The sequence below is a fragment of the Fibroporia radiculosa genome (assembly GCF_000313525.1).
Source record: "Fibroporia radiculosa TFFH 294 genomic supercontigs, scaffold3721, whole genome shotgun sequence".
NCBI lineage: Eukaryota > Fungi > Basidiomycota > Agaricomycetes > Polyporales > Fibroporiaceae > Fibroporia > Fibroporia radiculosa.
In genome coordinates this window covers 87,521-106,452 of record NW_012133392.1, presented here as the reverse complement: position 1 = coordinate 106,452, position 18,932 = coordinate 87,521, and the positions used below count along the sequence as shown (strand labels likewise).

The window sequence follows — 18,932 nt, the reverse complement described above, 5'->3', positions numbered from 1 at the left end:
GTCTAGAAACCTGTTGGGTTCGTCCTCAAGGTCAACTGTCGTACAACAATGAGCCATACATGCGTCCAGAGGAATGACACTGAGAACACATACTCGTGTCCACTTCGGTACTTTGTGGATGCCCTTGCGGTATCCCCGTCTGTGTCGTGTGAATACCGTATACTTGTCCTTTGGGAGCATTTCATGCTCCTTGGGTAGTTCTAACGCTTTCGTCTAGGAGAAATGTCGCAGACGCGGTGAATGTGAGTGACTATGGAACACTGGATCTGCAGCTCACGAGAGAAGCACACTGAACTCCGCTCGCTCTGACCGCCTCTATCACAGCGTCCACTCTTTTGAGACGTGTCCTAGCGTTAGCCTTCCGAGTCGGCGACAACTTCCATGGCGTTTTCCTGAGTACATTGGAGTCCAGCTACTGCTGATATAAAAATATGTAGATACTCACCATAGAAGCCCGACAAGGCTTGGTTGAGTTGCTCGAAAGGGTCCAAACATACTGCCCTCGGCGAGACAGCTCCAACAAGTGGCCACGAGAGACGCTGCGGCGCTGAGAATGGGAGAGGCTGCTGACTAATCAACGCTCTTCCCATTGGGCGCGTTAAGCATCGCAGTCCTGTTCCGACTCATTCTCTTTGACCATCCTGGCGTGACTAGCAGAATGAGCGCAGTCGATGTACAGTCCATGCTCCCCCCTATATTCAATGGCAATGGACATGTTGCTAATGGTCACGGCGACTTCAATGGTGCTCCAAGGGAGCCCAAGTTTGCTAGCGGGCTCATCCTCCCGCCTCCAGAGATCAAATGTGAGTACCAGTGTCAAGCCTTTCTTTCGTACACTGTCTAAGATATAAAACTTCATTTTACTCCAGCTGTGATTGACCGGACGGCGCTCTTTGTTGCGCGGTCCGCTAACCCTCCTCAGTTTGAGGACAAAATCCGCGAGAACCAGCGTCAGGACCCAAAGTTTTCGTTTCTCAACTCGGCCGACCCTTATCATGCTTACTATAGACACCGCATGGAGAAGGTAGTACGGGGCGAGATTGATGAAGAGACCGTGCCCGACAAGGACGACAAGGAAGTAGAGCGCGTGGTTGAAGAGCGCGTGGTCGACAATGGGATCGAACCTCCCATGCCAGAATTCATCCTCGACATTCCCAACATCAGTGCTATTGATCTGTGAGTCTCTTATTTTCGGAATCCAACTTCGTTCCACATTGATAGTGGGCTGCAGTGACATCATGAAGCTGACGGCGTTGTTCACGGCGCGGAGAGGGCGTTCGTTCCTCGCAGCTTTATCTGCAAGAGAAGGACGAAACTATCAATTTGATTTTCTCAGGCCGACACATTCCCTGTTCGGTTACTTCAATCGCCTAGTTGAGCAGTATTCAAGAGTTCTCCTTCCTAGTAAGGAGATGCTAGCGCAACTGAAAGGACGAACCCAGGACGATGCCCGGTGGAAAGAGCTTGAGATAGCTCGAAAGCGAGCGCTGTGGGAACAGCGCAAACGAGAGAAGGAGAAGAAGCGTGAAGATGACAAGGAAGCCGAGAGAAGTGAGTCTTACATCGTGATGGGAAAGTACCATACTCATGTATTTACTCCAGTTGCTTTCGCTGAGATTGATTGGCACGATTATGCTATCGTGCAAACCATCGAATTTACAGCTGCGGATGCAACTTCAGAGCTTCCTCCTCCAATGAGCGTGCAAGAAGTCGAGAACATGACTTTGGCTCAGAAGCGAATGGCGGCGATGGTCATGGAGACCACAGCGGAGGATGTTGAAGCTCATCGTGCTCGCCAAGCCGCGGCGGAAGCAGAAGCAGCAGCCGCAGTTGGTGGTGCTGGAATTCCTCTGGCAGGTGGTGTGGAAGATGCAGCTATGGAAGAAAGCGACGATGAAGACAGGGATGCTCAGGAGAGGAGGAGGCGCGAGGAAGAAGAGCGAATGAAGGAAGTCGAGAGGGCGCGGGCGATACAGGCTAACTCTCTGGACGCGGGTGCTCCCATGAAGATTAGGACAGACTATGTTCCGAAGGGTACGTCATTCTCAGAGTGCTCCCCATCACCATTGACCATGTGGTTTTATTCAGTTGGCAAGAAGTCGGCGGAGAAGATGACAACCTGCACCATCTGTGGGCAACAAATCCCTGTGGATGAGTTACAGGAGCATATGCGTATCGAGCTGCTTGACCCTAAGTGGAAATCACAACGTGATGCTTTGGAGGCCCGCAAGGCGCAAGCGTCCGAGTTGCAGCGCGGAGCGAATGTCGTTTCGTCGTTGAAGAACTTGGCACGTACTCGTGTCGATATCTTTGGTGCAGAAGCAGACGAGGAGAAGCGCAAGAAAGAGGAAGAGGAGGAGCGACTACGCAGAAGAGAGAGGGAAAAGGTTGTTTGGGATGGCCATACCGCGTCCAAAGCGAATACGCTCGACAAGTTCTCAACAAATGTCAACTTCGACGAACAAATTGCTGCCATTCATCGTGCGAAGGGTCTTGGCCCGTAAGTCTCTAATCCTATCCACAGCTTTCACGTTGACTGTTTATGTTCGTTTCGCAGACAAGAGGTCAACGCAATTGGCCCCGGCATTGGCCCTGCAGCTGCTCCTGCTCCGATGACCTCCCTCCCACCACCACCGGCGTCTTTGCCTGCTCCCCCCATGCAACCCTCTGATCCTGCATATTCTGCTGCAACAATTTCTTCCGGACCACAGCCAGCCTCTTTGTATTCTACACAGCCTGCGCCCGTCATGTTGCCCCCGCTGCATTATCAGGGTATGGATGCGGCGCAGCCGTTTGGCTATCAGCCACCTGCTGCTCCGCCTGTGATGCACCCGGCCCGCGTCGCGGCTCTCGGCGCAACACCAGTTGGGACGCCTCCACAAGCGGGCATGGTGAGGAGTGCCGATGAGATGATGGAAGGCCATGTAGACGAGATTCCGCCAGCGAAGCGGCAGAAGATAGTGAAGGTACCGGGAACACGGCTGTACGCTGAGGAAGATTGGATCAACATGCACCCGGTGAGTATAAGCACACGTCTGATTTTTAACAGAATATCGTAATGATTTGTTCGTCAGCATCCAATTTCACTGATCGTCCAATTGCCTAACGATCCGTCAAAGCCAGAGTGGAAACTTGACGGCAGAGTTACCACCATTCCGGATGTGCCCCTCAATTTATTGGTTTCTACGCTGCGTGATCGCATTTTACAGCATACGGGGAGCCTTCCCGTCTCGCGGATTAGGCTAGCATACGCAGGGCAAATGTTGACCAACGCGAACACGATTGCAAGCTATAATATTGAGGATGAGGATCTAATAGTGCTCAGTCTCAGAGACCCAAAGAAAAAGTAGCTTATTAGATGTGTTCCATTTGTTTCCCTACTTATCGTGTATTGTTCATCTGCTCTGAATATATGTACCGCCACTAGGTGGTTTACCCCTTGGTTATCCTTCGGGACATGGATGAGGCAAAATCGTGCAATCTTATGTATTGTGTGAGAGTGAATTCCAAGCGCTGCAGAGCTGTTTTACACTATTGAATACAAGCGAGCTGAACACTGTATAATCCCCTGGATCACAGAAAAGTATAATATATCAAAATACTCGCTTCGCTAGCAATGCGATCGCGAGCACGAGCAACACACAGATAGCCGTGTCCAGAACGACTGGCGGCCGACGGGAGCTCTGGGTGATCGCAGCAGCGAGAGCAGGCAAGTCAGCTGGAGGTTGTGGCGCCGGATGACTAGTCTCCGGTTTAGCCGACGACGGTCTCACCTCCTCGACGGGTGGTGTAGGTATACGATCAATCAGAATGGGGGCTGGGGGACTTGGCCGTGTGGGTATGGGAGCGATTAGAGGAATGGAGTGAGCGGGAATAGAGCGTGTGGTAGGAGCGCCTGGGGACGATGACGGTATGTCGGCCGCCGATAACTGGGAGCTAGCTGGGGGCGATGAAATGGAGTCGGCGCTGATTACAGGCGCTGGAACAGAGGCAATGGGTTGGGAAACGGAGATATCAGCTGCGACGGGAGTATCGGGGTTAGAGAGACTGGTGGCTGCGGTCGGTGGATCAGGGAGACATCCTAGGTTCGTGCGCTGACACGTCGGGCAAACCCAATCGCGCGATCTGGGAAAGAGTTTGTGAGATTGAGCATTTGTGACGTAGAAGGTTCTTACAAGACCGCGAGGCGTTTCCGCTCTGGGGTGGGATACTCAAGTGCGCCGACGCCGACTGCCGCTGTTCCCCTCAGTGGGAAAAAACCCTGCAGGCCAATGATAGCTGCCAAGTTTTAAGGAAAACAGAACGTGAGTTTGCTATTGCTTAAAAACACTAGCTGTACTTACCGGTTCGTACACCCCAAGCAGGCTGCCAGAGTTCTTCATGATCTTGTTATGGTCGTTTTAAATGAGAATAATCACCCAAAAATGGAGCACTTACAATTCGTGAAACTGATGCATATCTGATGGAAAATATACAGTCAGGTCCATAGTCAGCTATGATAGAATATTCTCACCTTGGTGTTCAGTTCAAATCGCCCATTAGGCGTTAGCATCATGATGGACGGTGGTCGAAAAGGATACTCCGCAGGGAGGAGTATACGGAAGTGATAGAGCCCACCCTCAAACTCGGTCCCAGATGGGCCTCGCAAGGTACAATGCCATTCCTACAACCATGAAGGCTTGCACTCTGTCAGTGACTACTAAACACTCACAAAGATGTCATCCTTAGGTACGAATGCACATGAGTTATGATTGCACAGGATTGAAGACAATTCGTGCTTACCTCTAAGGGTGCTGCAGCATAGTCTGTGCATGGGTCGTTCGCAAGTTCTCTAGCCTCCTGCATGATACGCTTCACGGCTGGGGACCAAGCCTAAGTACACCATGCACACGATAAATACAATCCTTGCTTAACCTACCAGAATTGTTTTTGTTGAGGCCTGTTCTTGTAGACATTGTGGCTGAATGCGAGTGCGCAGCAGAGATGCTGAGTGAACGTCAGAGGAAAGTGCCCGGGCGCATAGCCAACGTGGAAGATATCATGTGATACTCGGGGTCGGGATTCTCCCCTTTGGTCTAATTCTATTCGCTGGCTCAACAACGGCCGTTGCTCGTCCCAACACGCGCTCTTCTACTCCTTTAACTTAAGGTGTGCCTTCCGTGTGCGAGCCAGAGTCGCGCGAAGGGTGTTTAGCCCGCTATGAATATCAAGAAACTAAAAGTCAGGCCTCGTAAAGGTGTGCTGCCAGAAGTTCTCTTTGCTCCGCCGTTATGCTGAACTGGCCTCTCTTGTGAAGAGCATACAAAGAACATCTGCGGCGCTCAGTTAGCGAGCATGCTGGGCTGCTGGGCTGCTACAGGAGATTTGCATTCCATGGGCCAGTGCCAAGACCACGCAAAAGCATTATACGAGTGCATGAGAACAACGGTGTGTACGGGCTTTCGCAATTTACTGTGGACACTCATAGTCTCCTTGCAGCCTATGGGCGGAAAATCACAAGGAGCTACGATCAACTATCATCTCATGAGACTTGGCAAGATTCTCAAATAGACGTAATGTATTCGACCAGTTCTCCCTCAAAATTCTTCTTGGGTATGTGCACCCGTCCTGTCGAGGAGGAAGGACTCGGGTTATTACCCTTACTGTGCTGTTTACGCATGACTTCTAGTAAACGATTTATTGTTTGCGCACTTTAGGCTCGTGCCACCCAATGCAAGGAGCATACATTTTCCACAACACAGCGTACCTGAGATCCTAAATCTCATAGACGTAGGGCGGCGACTTGTGGGTCTGAAAGCAGTATGTGGTCCAAGTAGTTTGGAGAGTAGCAGGTTGTGCAGGCTCGGTTACTGCCCGGAATGTATCTTACCTCTTATAATCATTTCATATCCGCGGTAACCCTTATCCCTCGCGAGGCGTTGGAGGATAAATCTGTTGATCTTGAGCTCTGAGCCATGAGCAGGGAATACTGAGATTGCCAAATTGGGAGAGCTTGTTCGCCGCTGTTGTGGTTTGTTTCGTGAGTCACGCCCGGTCGCGCCTGGCCTGCGGCGCACGCCTTCCTGACGACTACTTCATCGTAAAGTCGCCCACCCCTCTTCTTTGTACACCACCACCACCATCCCTGCCGATTGTCCAGCCTCTAACATTACCCTGCACCCAAGATGAGGTCTAAATTCAAGGATGAGCACCCTTTTGGTGCGTGGCGCGTCTTACTGCTCTGCAATGTGTTAATCACTAAGCGGTTTGCGATATAGACAAGCGCAAGGCTGAAGCAGAACGGATTCGTCAGAAGTATCCAGATCGAATTCCTGTGTGTATACAACGATCTCCATCACGCTGTTATACTCAACTCTATGTTAGGTTATCTGCGAGAAGGCAGACAAGACCGACATTCCCACTATCGACAAGAAGAAGTACCTCGTCCCATCAGTATGTGATCTAGCTTTCCACAACCCGAACAATCAGTTCATCTTGTCGTCATGTAGGACCTTACGGTCGGTCAATTCGTGTATGTAATTCGGAAGCGTATCAAGCTGGCGCCAGAGAAGGCGATCTTCATCTTTGTCGATGAGGTATTGCCACCAACGGCGGCATTGATGAGTGCAATCTATGAAGAGCATAAGTGCGTCACCGTTATTGGATTAGCATACTTGAATAGCTGACACATTCTCATTACACAGAGATGAGGACGGTTTCTTGTACGTCAGCTACTCTGGGGAGAATACCTTCGGCTCGCGGTGAAGGAGCTACGCGGCACCGCTGCATTGTTTATTTTGACGCGATGCTAAGGCGTTAGGCTGGCTCCCTGTATGGCGGATGTCTTGCGATTAGGCCTTATTGAGGACCATCTGACGCGTGATGATATTCTCCTCGACCTCCTAACTCATGACGTTGCAATCGCTGTTTTTCCACCCTTCTCTGCTCAACTACCATTGCATCGTGGCCTGCATCTCACCGGCTAATTACATATACTCTTTTTTGAGACAAGCCCGATTGTATTTATACTATTCCTCATCTTCATCGCAGAATACAGTTATGGATGTATCATGAACACGATTATGCCTCGCGTGGCCCTGGGGTCGAGAAACGTCGCAATAAGCAATCACATCATTACTCACCATGTGAATTTTCTCCGCTGTGCGTACATACTGTCACTAGCTTGCTAAATGTATCTAGAGAGCGCTCGAGCACAGGTGGGCTGGATCCGCAAGCATCTGTAAGTACATTCGTAATACATGTTCAGACATGCGGACCGCGACTACCTAACAGCTTCTCAAAGGCAGACTAGATACGCTGTTTCAACCCTCGCAGACTACGGATATCCGTATCTGACTGGCTACGCTCTGACCGTACACAACGTGCACTACAGTTCAGGATTATCAACCTGAAGAACCCTGCTTTAAAACATGCGGTGGCAGCGTGCGCAGTGCGCATCTCGTGTCTGTCCGATGACTCCTTCCGGTGACTTTCTTCTCAGTCGATGACTTGATATTAGCCCTACTGGACAAGAGGTGTTGAAGGAATCGCCCAGTATGCTTGTGTTATCCCAGACTGCAATGGTCACATCCGTTGCACAGTATTCCCAGTGGGACGGCTACCAATCGCCATCAAGTGCGACTACAAACTCTTTAGGCTATTCCTGCTGTGGTAGCGCAGCCCGACGTCATGTATCTCTGACAAGCACAGCCTGAGGTGCGTCTGTATGCTTGAATCACGACCCAATTTGTGAGGGTCTGATCTCCTTGTTGCAGACTTGTAAGTTGGTCTGTGGTGGCCTGTGACGTGGAGTCGGCGGCCCAAGTTCGAGCTTACCAATGTCGTTGTGAGTCGGCAAAGCACCTCCTGGCTCAAGCCACGAGGATATGCTTTGTCCATCTGTGGCCCCGCGAGTAGTTCGGGCTGTAGTATAAATTGCTGCCGTCTCGCTATTACCCTTCCCTCCCAGTGGTCCTTTGTGCATAGACGATCCTCCATCACGGACGCCGTCCGCACCAAATCACCAATTTTGCATCGAGCCATCTCCGCTTCTGTCTGCGACAGAAAATGACCATCACCCCGTCTCTCATTTTGTCCGCGTCTTGTTTCTGCATTTCCGGTACGTCTGAAGTTCTGTATGCTGACAGTCAAAATGAACACCGTTGTTTTGTAGTTGTCTTACTTACGTTCCAGGCATTGCTACTGTGGTTATGCATCTCATCGCTGGCGATGCACTCGGGGAGAGGCAAGTGTTTCCCGCGGCACGGTAGATGTTTGTGTCGGACTCATAGTTCACAGCCACTGAGGTCGTGTGCACCGTCATGTATATCATCGCAGCGATCACACTTCTTGCAGAGTTTGTCCAGTCTCTCGCGTATATTTTTGCTATTGTCTGACCCTTGAGCAGGGAGATCTATTTCCTGTACCGTCACAAGACACCACCCAGTTACAAGAGGAGGTTGATAATCATCGGGATTGTCTGGGCTTGCATCTCAGGTAATTGTCAGAATGTGCAGGTTTCGTGATCCCAACCAATAGAGTTTCCAGCTGCAGCGATCGTTGTCACTGTGGATGCCGCCCGTAGTCCCGGCCTTATCCAAGACTTTTCTGCCGAATCAGATTCTTACACGACCGGGATCTCTTTACTCGCATTGTCGTGGCTGGCCTTCTTGTTGAGTAAGATAATTTTAACAATGATTGTATATCATATCTGACGCCTTTGCAATACTCAGCTAGCATGCTTGCTATGCTCACATTCGTGAATGGTCTTTTGGTTATGCCGGTCAATGCTCTGCCTGATGGCTCATACACTGGCGCCAATCCTCGGCACAAGGTCGTATTCCATAAGGACATGAAACCCTTGAAGGTCATCGAGCTTTCACAAGGTCGAGACGAAGCTGCCCTGGGCTACGGCAATAATCAATACGTACAACCCCCTCAGCCTGTTCATACCGCTTGGGCCGAACGCTACCCGGGGCAAATCAAGACAACTTACAACCACTGGCCTGGTGATTTTGCTTGACTTTGAAACTTAAACTTCCACGACATTGGTGGTGTCCGCTGTTTATCTAAGCTCCCCGTCGACGTACTTGTGTCTATATGTACGATCAGGAATATCGAACATGAAAATATTATTGGATAGGTGTGATGAGATCCGAGCATAATTGATGCAAGACAGTACAGTGGGTATCACTGACATGGGTATAAATTCACGAGAAACTGGAACTCGAAATGGCGGGCTCAATGTCAACGTCGTTATAAAATTCTTCCTCTGAATCACCCTGCCAGTAGTCTTCCGACTCATAATTGACTTCAAGCTGGGGACCATTCTCCGCCTCTTCCCTTGATGTCATAATGTCCGGATCCGAACGGTAGTCGCCTGCACCAACTGTCCTCTGGGAACTGACATCGAGTAATAAACCACTGTCAATATTTTGACCAGAGGAGGCTGACGGGGGACATTTATCAGACAGGGGAGCGCTCAGTTGCGACACCGGTAGCGGCGGTGGAAGAAGGGGCGGCGAAGAATTAGAATCTACTGTGCCGGGTAAGGCGGCAATGCCTTCTGCAGTGACTATATAGTCCACCGAAGTTGGAGGAACAATGGAGCTGAAAATGATGCTCAAACAGCGTAATCGCGTAGTTTGTGGCATCGTGCTCGTATGGCTCTGAGAGCCGTCTAAACGTCGCCGCTTCGTCCTCCTCTTCTCTGTAACATCTAAGACTCGTTCTCTGGTGGTACGGCTTAGCATAATCCTGGTGTTCACTTGGTTGGCCCAGACAAGTCCGAGGCTGGCCTCTTTTCTATCTTCGCCTGGAACACCATCTGCGCGACCAAACCATCTGACTTGGTCATGATAGGCAAGGTCTTCAGAACTATTTTCTTCCGGGGAATAGGAAAAATTACTGAAGACGTCCTGGACCTCATTGAGCACGAGCACAGCGATACGGTATTTGCTGGCGAGAGTATGAAGCAGTGTAGAGATCTCAGCAAGATGTTTTGACCGTTGACCTAGGACATCTGCGGTCGTTTTGTCATGCATATGAAAGAGCTCTGCAAGAGCATCTATGACGAGCAATTTGACCGGGTTCGGATTTTGTTCCTTAGCGAGACTATCTACTAGGTTGGGTAATCTCGTGGAGAGAACATGGAGCAGGATGGGAATCTCGGGGGTTTTGATGGTGTGGATGGCGGACAAGCTGCAGTTCTCTCGTGAGAGAAGAGGATGTCGTTCCATGATTTCTGTAAGACGCGAAGTGGGAAGCGCGGTGCTAGTGGTCAAATAGCACGCAGTGCCGGACAGACCACCTAACGTATGGGGGATTTGTACGGATAGAGACAGCTGGAGGGCCAGCTGAGTCTTCCCGGCGGCGCTGCTCACATGAGCCTGGTAAGGAGATGTGTTCGATAGGAAAACGTACCTTTCACCTACAATCTCCCACAACATACCTGTCCTAATACCACCATCGAGGACTTCATCGAGACAAGAATCTCCCGTCGTAAACATCTCGTCTTCCAGGTCCGCATCCTCGAGCAAACATGGCTGCTTGACTAGAGCTTGACTAACATCGACCTGTAGAGCTTCCGCTTGGCCTTTCAAGATCCTGCATTTATTAGCAAGGTCACTGGAAGATATCAGTAGTATGTCTGCGATTGTCTGAACGCCCCCTGCGGATGCGCAGTAAGTAGATGAAGGTGAGGAATGGTTATATGAACGCACCTCGCCTGCACCAGGTTTGCTGGATGTCCGACAGTGCGGAGACGGACGACACACTTGCGAACTCCATTTATGCAACAGACTTTTTTTGTCGTCTGTATCACAGTCTAATGCCAGAAAATGCCTTGAGGGGATCGCAGACGATGGCATTACGTTAATATTCCCAAGTTCGTCCACTGTTCGCAAGTCAAATGGGCAGTAGGCGCTCGGTGGCAAGAGGCAAGCCTGTGGCCGATCGCAATCGTTCCACACCGTGTCACAGTGGAAGGAGGTCTACACAATACATCCTAATTAAATACATTACATAGTTCATCGGAGTCCGGTTCCTCACGACGATGGACGCTGCCTATTAGATTGTGTGGATTCTGATCTCCCAAGCAGCCCCCCCACCACATTTGTTACTGCCTCGCTAATTTGTCGCGGTCTCGTCTCCGTGTGCTTCACATAGAACAGCCGAACATTTGTCGAGTTCCAAATGCCCAGCGGCGTCATACCGCGGACATATATTTCACCCCAAATGAGCGACGTCAGCCACACAATGGACGCGTCCGACCACTGCTCGATCAAGTCAGCACGACAATAGGAGGGGAAAAAGGATATACGTACCATGAAACGTCGAGCAGTGATTGCCGGCGGAGTGGGAAGGACGTGTTCTAAGTTTGCGCTGCGGATTAAGTCTACAACAGCAGCATTGGTGTTGGTTGGGTTAAGTGACGCTTGTAGTTCTTGGATCTTGGGTAGCAACTCTGAGATGACGAGCATGACGGTATCCAACGGAAGTCTAGAAGATACAAGCGACATTAAGATCTACACTTTCATACGGAAAGTATATATTTACTGACCCTTGCTGCCAGGATGTGACCTGCAAGGAGATATCATCAGATGATACCGCTCGTACTTGCGAAAGACGTACCCATTCTTGTGTTGGTACAAACCCATTTCTGCCAACAGCAGTAGCTGCTAAGCTTTCCAAACTTCCCGTCATCTCCACAGACATTGACCTTCCCGCCCGCATTTTCCCCCTTGCCTTCTCGGATGAGGGCTCAGCGAACCTTCGCGCAATATGCGGTGGGTCTGGTATCGTAGGCGACATCAGCGGGCGCGTCAGTGGCGGTTCCTCTTCCGAGTTTGAGTGCGAATTGATATGCTCAGAATCTTCTTCCGTCAACTCTGACTGACTGGGCAAGTCACCATTGCTCTGGCTCTCACTACGCAGGAGCCGGGCTTTCTCATCTTGAGGCTGTTCACCGGCGCTCTCGAGGTCCTTATGTTTGCCCTTGTCGACGGCGCCGTCGCCGGCTCTGGCGCGCTCTTCTTTCGCTTGTTGTATTCTACGAATCTCTCGCAAGCCTCGAGGGAGAGTGAAGGTACCCAGATCCTCAAACGTTTTATGTGCATGGAGAATACCATACACCAAATTTGGATTGTCAGCAAGATTACGCAATAACACGGAGTTGAATGTCTCCAGCCTGGAAGATGGATTAGCGTGAGAGGCTAGAGGAAGTATAAGACTACTTGCATGAAGAAGAGTAGCCTGGGATGGCCCTCGTCCGATAGAAGGAAAGAAGGATTTGAGAATGCTGTAAAGAGCTGTACTAGGCGCGTCGACGTGGTGATATTCAGATTTTTCAGATAAGGCGACACGTTCGACAAGGCAATGACAAGTGCTGGATACAGCGACGTAAGAGCACCAGATGTAGTTGCAACCATGGCATATATAGCCTGCACAACAATGAGCAAGCATTCACTGAGCATAGCGCGCGATGCGCACATGAACCATGAAGTCACCCGCTGTGCCTAGGTTACTCCATTTCTGCGGAACCCGAGTCTTTATGGGCTGGTTGAGCTTGAGACCAAAAGCGCGCTCCGCAGACATGCTTTGTATAGTGTACGAGATGGCTCGACAAAGACCATGTTGTTCTGTGTATATAAAATTATACCATGGCGTTAACTCACACGAACACCAGAACTCACGAGGCTTGTCCTTAACGTGTATACCATAACATAGTAAATGTGCGAGAATATCCGTAGCTTGATCAGAGTCCAGGACGTAAAAGCGGAATTTCTGAAATGACATCGCAATGGCAATGAGATATAATCGAGGTGAAAGCCGTCGCCAGTGTGAACGAACCTTGTTGAGATCGATCATCTTCCAGAATAATAAGACTGCACATAGTTAGATGATGTTGACGAGTGATAATTGTGTTCAGATACTTACTAGTCTCGACGACGTACGGAACAGATTTCCGTGACCCAGGCAGCACATTGTCCACCGAAAGCATGTGTTCTTTAAATATGTTGACAGCGCCATTCAAGATGAAAGCGAAATCATTTTGGCGATGCTGAGTAGCATAGCATATAAGCTCCACTGATTGGGATGTCGGTCTGGAGCAATGGATACTTACTAGCTTGGCAACAAAATAACGGAATGCATTCGTTCGCGCCGTGGGAGCGGATTGAGTGCCCTCATCACTGACGATCCCGTCTCTGGCAGTGCCGCTCTGGAAATCGAGTAGCACACAGAGGACCTGTAAACAGGTCGAGACAAGAATGATTCTGGAGTCCTCGCCTTTGAAGACCAGATGATTGTACGGAAGTTTGCCCGTCATTGCACCAACAATATTGAGATTGTCTCCATGAGCGGTGTTCATGATGGTGTTCAAGAGCGAGCAGAGGATCGTGAGGACATGTCGCCGGGGTGTCCGCTGAACAAAGTGGAGAGTGTACAATGAGGGCGAAGTAAACAATGCCGAAGGAGGAGTGTAGATCTGCTTAGATAACAGCACCAGGAGTAGTCGAAGTACTTCAGTTCTGTTGCTTTCAAACGCCTGGGAGGAGCCTAGATCAACAGTAGAACCAATGCCTTTCTCCCTGAATAAAAGTGTTAGGAGGAGCATCTCGGGAGTTGCAGAAGGGCATACCAAATAACATAGTTGATCTTATAGTGATCGACCTGCAGCTTGGCGGGAAGCGTAAAACCACAGCAGAAGAGAAGGTCAATGAGGCAGCTGAAGAGCTTCTCAGCGACAGAAGGTAGACTGCGCCTCACTATGGTGTTTGGGCTCGCTGCAGGTCTCGATGACCCTGCCTGTGGGTTCTCTTCATCGTCCTCGTCGTCAATAACAAATTGCGTCGCTGCATCGTCCCCATCCACGACGCCTTCATCCTCAACCTCAACTTTCTTCCATAGCACTTCCAACTCGAATCGGCTTGTGTCACTTTCCAGCTCGAATACAGCTGGGAGGACGCGTTCCAGAACACGAACGCAGTTCAAGACTTCTTTTGTGGTATTTCGCGAGGCAGAGGCCTTGACGAACGACGTGGCAAACGATGTAACAGAGGCATTAGGTGTGGTAGGGAATGTATGATCGGAGACGAGGTTGAATAGGCGAGAGGTGATGACGCGGACGAGTGTGGCTACGTTCTCAGGTGCTTCGTAGAGTGCGCGGCGGACTGGCAAGAGTGTTACACTCGTACAGCGTCTTAAAGACTAACTCTTACCGTCATTATGCGAGATCAACGTGAACACGTCGGAAGCCGAATCAAAGAGCGTAACAAACTTCGGTTACCTATGGTTAATGCACAATATGACATTCGCTGCCTGACAACGACTCACTTGATCCCAGTATGAATCTGTCTCAGAAATATTCTACGGGAGCTCATAAGCCAGACTACCAAGATTCTGATTCTGCGCGCAATCACATACGCGCTGCGTGGCTAACTTGGCTATGCCAGTGGGTTGACTGCGGAACGCGAGCTTGGCCTCATCGCCGAGCAGGTTGAAGGGGACGGCGATCTTCTGGGAGAGATTGGAGAACATATGGATAGCGTGAGGTATAAAGCCAGTTCCGTCTAGGTGAGGCCTGTCCAGCAGGGAGCTATCGCATGAACAGGATGGCGGTCGTAGCGAGATGAGCAAGTCGCTATAAGCGCTCGTCGGAGGCCTGATCGGGAACCCTCGATACTGATCTGAGATCCTCCAGCCACTCGGTATAATCAACTTGTTAGTAAGTCTCATAATTCATTGGATCAATCTCTCATCTTTTCTTCTTTCTCTGTCTTTCTTGTACTCGATTCTCAACATTCCGTGGAGTCAAATAAGAACTGAAAAATATACTCTCATCCTTCCTTCCCAATTTCCGCGCTCAACTTTTGAACATCGAGATGGCAAAATCTCATACGATTCGGACGACGGACCTGAGTCCCCTTCACGGAGGCTCATCTATGGATTTCATCAGTCCGACTGCCGGAATACAATGTCTGTAATCAGGGAGGGTATGCATTTCCAGTGCTTGGAGCGAGATTCATTCCTCCGAATTATGATAGCTTTCGATGCCACAACGTAGTAGTAGATATATCGTGACCTCCCTGTATCAAAGCGTCTCGCTCTGACGAATACATTTTAAGTCAGGGAGAGCATTTTTGGTTTATCAACATAATGTTCTGCGGTGAATATTGCAACAAGTAGCGCAACAGTCAAGAGCGAAACAGCTCTTGCACCACACGTGATCGCATTTCAGAGGGCACCTCGATCAGAGCCGAGGCGGAATACGGAGACATGGTCATCCTTGCAGCCGTTATCCGTAGACGGATGCTGGTCGGCCCAACCGATCCAGTACACGGCGGCCCAGCAAGGGGCGCATATATACTCGCTAGAACTCGAGCTGAAGTCTTCAGTAACTCCTCTTTGTTCTACGCATTCAGCCTCACTCACATCTTCACACCTTAATGCGCGCCTCTTTCTCATCCTCAGCTGCCCACACTCTGGCTGGTCCAGAGGAACGCAGACACTCCGCTCCAGGAGCATACATCCCTGCTCATGCCGGCCCAGCAGAATCCATCGCATGTTCGGTAGGCGCACACGATAGCAGCACACGATCCTACCGCAACCGGGCACTCTCCTTGGCTTCGAGGCTCGTCAGGCCGGCCCAATCCCTGCCAGCGCTATCAACTCAGCGACGTTCGTCAAGCACAGACGGCCCACCAGCGATAGTATACCTCCAACTGTCTGTCTCCGAAGGCCCGTCCCCACGGCGCGGATTCTGGCCTGGTCGCCACAGCACTTGCGTATCGCTCAGCGAAGATTCCTGTAGCCCTCCACTTACCACCGTCCTCCTCGAAGACGACCCACTGTCGAACGTGGGGCTCGGGCTCGGGTTGCCCGTCGAGTTCCACACACCTATCGATGCCGACCGCCCGGCCACCACAACAGCAGAAATAGTGGCATCTTCCGACTACAATGGTCTCAGACGGCGCAACTCCAGTTCCAATCAGGTGCCCGTATATTCAATATGTCCTCCGGGCCTTGACACGGTCGACGTGCCGACAACAGGCATAAATGCACAGCAAACGTGCGACCAATCTGTGCCTCCATTCGTAACGAGGGAGATGGACACGCAGTCTTTGTTGAGCGCGCATGATTATACAATCGATATTGTACCGCCCACGCCTCCACTTTCTGATCCGGAGTCCATGGAGTTCCTGCAGGGCGAGATTTCACCGCCGGGAGCACCGCAGTTGCAAAGCATAAACCGCTTCCGTGCAGATTCACTGTATGGTTGATCACCACGGACTGTATAGTCCAGATATCATCCCTAATATTTATAAACAAATCAGTGACAACCGCTCACATAACAATGTGAAAGACGCCATCTTGTGCGAGCTTCGATTGATCGTATAAGTCGTTGGTATATGAATGACAAAGCCAACCAGCCAAAAGGATATTATAACGTTTGATTCGTATGATCAGTGCCAATGCAACGCAGATTGGACATCGTCTGAAGGTTTTGCAAAATAGGGTGCAATAAGTGAAGGGTACTGTGCAGATCAGTACAGCCTAATTTTTTGAGCCAAGCTCACGGCAAAATAAAACAAACATACCGGTAATCTCCATCTCACGTCTCACTGCCGCCAGCACTCATACCTTCCACCGCAAACTGCACTGTCCGCACTGCCAACGTCCGCATATTTAAAAGAACCAGTATACCCGTCTCCCTGAAGCCAGGGACGAGCACCACACGACATCGTTTGTCCCTCCCCTCGCCCTCCAGCCCCTCTTCCTCTACTTCATCTGAGACAGCATCTGAATCAGTCCCCCATCCACGCTCCGTGACGACTCGCGTCCCGAACCCAGGCTGATTTCCGACGACGTACACGTCCGGCGTCTCGCGAATAGCGAATGGGTCCGCACCGAAGTATGGGTGACACCACAGCGTGTCTGGCGCAGTCGGCGCGAGGTGCCGCCAGCGGAGAGTAGACGTGGCGATTGAGAGGCGCGTCGCAGGTGGCGAAGAAAGGTACTTGAACATATCATCAACTGGTTGCCCGGACGAGACGAGTAGCGTGCGTGAGGGAGTGCAGCTACCGCTGGCCGAGGGGACCCCAGACGCGAACGCGGATGTAGAGGCCTTTTTGCCTTTCGTGTTCTGCGGGGATGTCTCCTGTAGTGCATCAAACGCGGAAGGCCCAAGGTGAATATAAGTGGGATTTGTCTCGCAGGAAAAAGATGAAAAGGCTGATGCGCCACGGAACATGGCACGAGGGAAAGGCTGTTGTGGAAGGAGTGTGCCGGCTGGATCTGATGCACCTGGGAGAATGTGCACAGGCATCGCGCGTGCAATATCATGGAGGTATTCGGACAGTATCAGAGACGGTTGTGGTGAGAAATTCGCTGTGTCGTGCCCGTATCGTCGCTGAATTTGGAAGAATATAAATATAATCCCATACGGCATCCACCATCACGTCAGTCTCACATATAGATCAGAATGGAAACTTGAGAACGCACCGCTTTCCGTTCAGCTCTCTCCTCTTCGTTCGTGTTGGTATTAACGATGGGAGCTAGAGAGTTTCCAGCGATTATCAAACGTGATATGCGCGCAGATGTCACTTGATCATATAGACCGCCCGCTTCGCCCGCGAGGTATTCAACCATCATTTGAATTTGCGCATCCGCTGGAGACGACGCGCCAATCTCCAAGCCAGACACAAGCGCAATCCATTCATCTGTCTCTTGCCCCTCGATTTGTATTTGCCGGGGCGCACCTATTTAATGTACCTCAGTCCTCAAGTATATGACACTCATGTAGGTTGTACGGCAGATGGCACTCACCATCCACGTCCATGGCGTCTGCGGCACCCGTGGCACCGCTTTGCTCCCAGCTAACGTCGGAATCCGGCTGCGGCGCCATCCCCGCGTAGCACACGTCGATGACCTCAAACTCACCGCCATTGGTCTCGGCACCGAGCACGCCTAGCACAACGCCGGTTACGAGTTGCGCGGCGCGCAGAGGGGCACCAACGAGAACAATTCGCCCAGATTCGTCCTCCAGTGTAACTTGGTCATCTTCCGAGTGATATTTTGGACGTGGCGCTGGAGCAGGCAGACTGTGCTAGGAGTACGGAATACCGGATCAGGAGAATGCAGTTAGTGTGCGCAAGAATCGAAGAGGACAAAAGACGCACATCACGAGCAAGATCCTCAAGGACGTTCGGTTTTAGAGGCATATCGAGGTACACGGTACCAATGATGTAGCAGAGATTACCCTTTTCGACATCCAGCACGCGCGGAACGAAGACAGGATTGCCTGAAAGGCCCCGCCACCGCCGTCGCGCGCGTGCGAGAACAAACTTGCGAAGGAGTTGTAAGCGTACAAAGTATATGCTCGCATATTGGTGCTTGTAGGACCGGTTTGCCGCCCCCAGCACAAAAGAGGGCGTGTGTGGCGACGGGGCAAGAACAGCTGTCGGTACACGCGATGGTAGGGGATCTGGGACAGGCCTTTCGGGTGTAAGCGTGACCCAAGTTGATGGGAGAGGAGACGAGTAGCTTACAAAGGATCTATTACTGACATATCGCCTGTGCTGAAAGGACAGAGGTGAGAAGACTGGACCAAGAACGCGATGTAGAGAACGAGCGAGACGCGCCGAGTCCGAGTCCCGCGTCGCGTAAATGTGGTCGTGTTTGTCCTAGCGCCTATGGGCGCTCAGTCGCTCCGCCCCTTTGACCAACGTAATGCGCCTTGAAGCTTGACTGGTCGGTCTTGTAACGTTAAGGAGGTACGATGGCATGATGTCCCTTGTCTTACACTCTGGGGGCTTGACAAATGAATCTATGCCTAGGGGTGTTAATTCGAGGCTAGTGGTACACTTTCTCAATTATTCAAATGTCCATTCATTGTGTGCGTCATTGCCATCTCTGCTAGTCAGCCAACCCCCTTCACAGGTTCCTGGAGGGAC

The 18,932-nt window shown here is 50.9% G+C and overlaps 8 protein-coding genes across 8 annotated transcripts; 4 read left to right on the top strand and 4 right to left on the bottom strand.

Moving 5' to 3' along the window:
- Nucleotides 1–658: 658 nt before the first annotated feature.
- FIBRA_05000 (uncharacterized protein) lies at nucleotides 659–3,350 on the top strand (the record flags this gene model as incomplete). The annotated part of the gene is made up of 7 exons (XM_012326779.1): nucleotides 659–803; nucleotides 870–1,176; nucleotides 1,232–1,551; nucleotides 1,603–2,034; nucleotides 2,089–2,500; nucleotides 2,558–3,017; nucleotides 3,075–3,350. 7 exons carry the CDS (start codon nucleotides 659–661, stop codon nucleotides 3,348–3,350), a joined length of 2,352 nt encoding a protein of 783 aa, XP_012182169.1.
- Nucleotides 3,351–3,593: 243 nt separating this feature from the next.
- On the bottom strand, nucleotides 3,594–4,955 carry FIBRA_04999 (uncharacterized protein; the record flags this gene model as incomplete). The annotated part of the gene is made up of 8 exons (XM_012326778.1): nucleotides 3,594–4,125; nucleotides 4,176–4,278; nucleotides 4,344–4,385; nucleotides 4,438–4,459; nucleotides 4,514–4,663; nucleotides 4,712–4,723; nucleotides 4,783–4,859; nucleotides 4,919–4,955. The coding sequence occupies 8 exons, from the start codon at nucleotides 4,953–4,955 to the stop codon at nucleotides 3,594–3,596; spliced, it is 975 nt and encodes a 324-aa protein (XP_012182168.1).
- A 1,209-nt stretch (nucleotides 4,956–6,164) lies between these two features.
- On the top strand, nucleotides 6,165–6,965 carry FIBRA_04998 (uncharacterized protein; the record flags this gene model as incomplete). Its single annotated transcript, XM_012326777.1, has 6 exons — nucleotides 6,165–6,198; nucleotides 6,258–6,313; nucleotides 6,364–6,432; nucleotides 6,489–6,625; nucleotides 6,684–6,740; nucleotides 6,800–6,965. 6 exons carry the CDS (start codon nucleotides 6,165–6,167, stop codon nucleotides 6,963–6,965), a joined length of 519 nt encoding a protein of 172 aa, XP_012182167.1.
- A 1,335-nt stretch (nucleotides 6,966–8,300) lies between these two features.
- On the top strand, nucleotides 8,301–9,001 carry FIBRA_04997 (uncharacterized protein; the record flags this gene model as incomplete). The annotated part of the gene is made up of 4 exons (XM_012326776.1): nucleotides 8,301–8,335; nucleotides 8,387–8,475; nucleotides 8,527–8,655; nucleotides 8,712–9,001. The coding sequence occupies 4 exons, from the start codon at nucleotides 8,301–8,303 to the stop codon at nucleotides 8,999–9,001; spliced, it is 543 nt and encodes a 180-aa protein (XP_012182166.1).
- A 187-nt stretch (nucleotides 9,002–9,188) lies between these two features.
- FIBRA_04996 (uncharacterized protein) lies at nucleotides 9,189–10,767 on the bottom strand (the record flags this gene model as incomplete). The annotated part of the gene is made up of 3 exons (XM_012326775.1): nucleotides 9,189–10,353; nucleotides 10,402–10,648; nucleotides 10,701–10,767. 3 exons carry the CDS (start codon nucleotides 10,765–10,767, stop codon nucleotides 9,189–9,191), a joined length of 1,479 nt encoding a protein of 492 aa, XP_012182165.1.
- A 257-nt stretch (nucleotides 10,768–11,024) lies between these two features.
- FIBRA_04995 (uncharacterized protein) lies at nucleotides 11,025–14,517 on the bottom strand (the record flags this gene model as incomplete). Its single annotated transcript, XM_012326774.1, has 14 exons — nucleotides 11,025–11,252; nucleotides 11,304–11,478; nucleotides 11,540–11,559; nucleotides 11,611–12,231; nucleotides 12,294–12,419; nucleotides 12,469–12,617; nucleotides 12,672–12,762; nucleotides 12,829–12,863; nucleotides 12,916–13,039; nucleotides 13,103–13,568; nucleotides 13,619–14,150; nucleotides 14,199–14,256; nucleotides 14,314–14,346; nucleotides 14,404–14,517. 14 exons carry the CDS (start codon nucleotides 14,515–14,517, stop codon nucleotides 11,025–11,027), a joined length of 2,772 nt encoding a protein of 923 aa, XP_012182164.1.
- Nucleotides 14,518–15,425: 908 nt separating this feature from the next.
- FIBRA_04994 (uncharacterized protein) lies at nucleotides 15,426–16,259 on the top strand (the record flags this gene model as incomplete). Its single annotated transcript, XM_012326773.1, has 1 exon — nucleotides 15,426–16,259. One exon carries the CDS (start codon nucleotides 15,426–15,428, stop codon nucleotides 16,257–16,259), a length of 834 nt encoding a protein of 277 aa, XP_012182163.1.
- Nucleotides 16,260–16,591: 332 nt separating this feature from the next.
- FIBRA_04993 (uncharacterized protein) lies at nucleotides 16,592–18,547 on the bottom strand (the record flags this gene model as incomplete). The annotated part of the gene is made up of 5 exons (XM_012326772.1): nucleotides 16,592–17,389; nucleotides 17,482–17,738; nucleotides 17,806–18,085; nucleotides 18,159–18,474; nucleotides 18,528–18,547. 5 exons carry the CDS (start codon nucleotides 18,545–18,547, stop codon nucleotides 16,592–16,594), a joined length of 1,671 nt encoding a protein of 556 aa, XP_012182162.1.
- Between the last annotated feature and the right edge of the window lie 385 nt (nucleotides 18,548–18,932).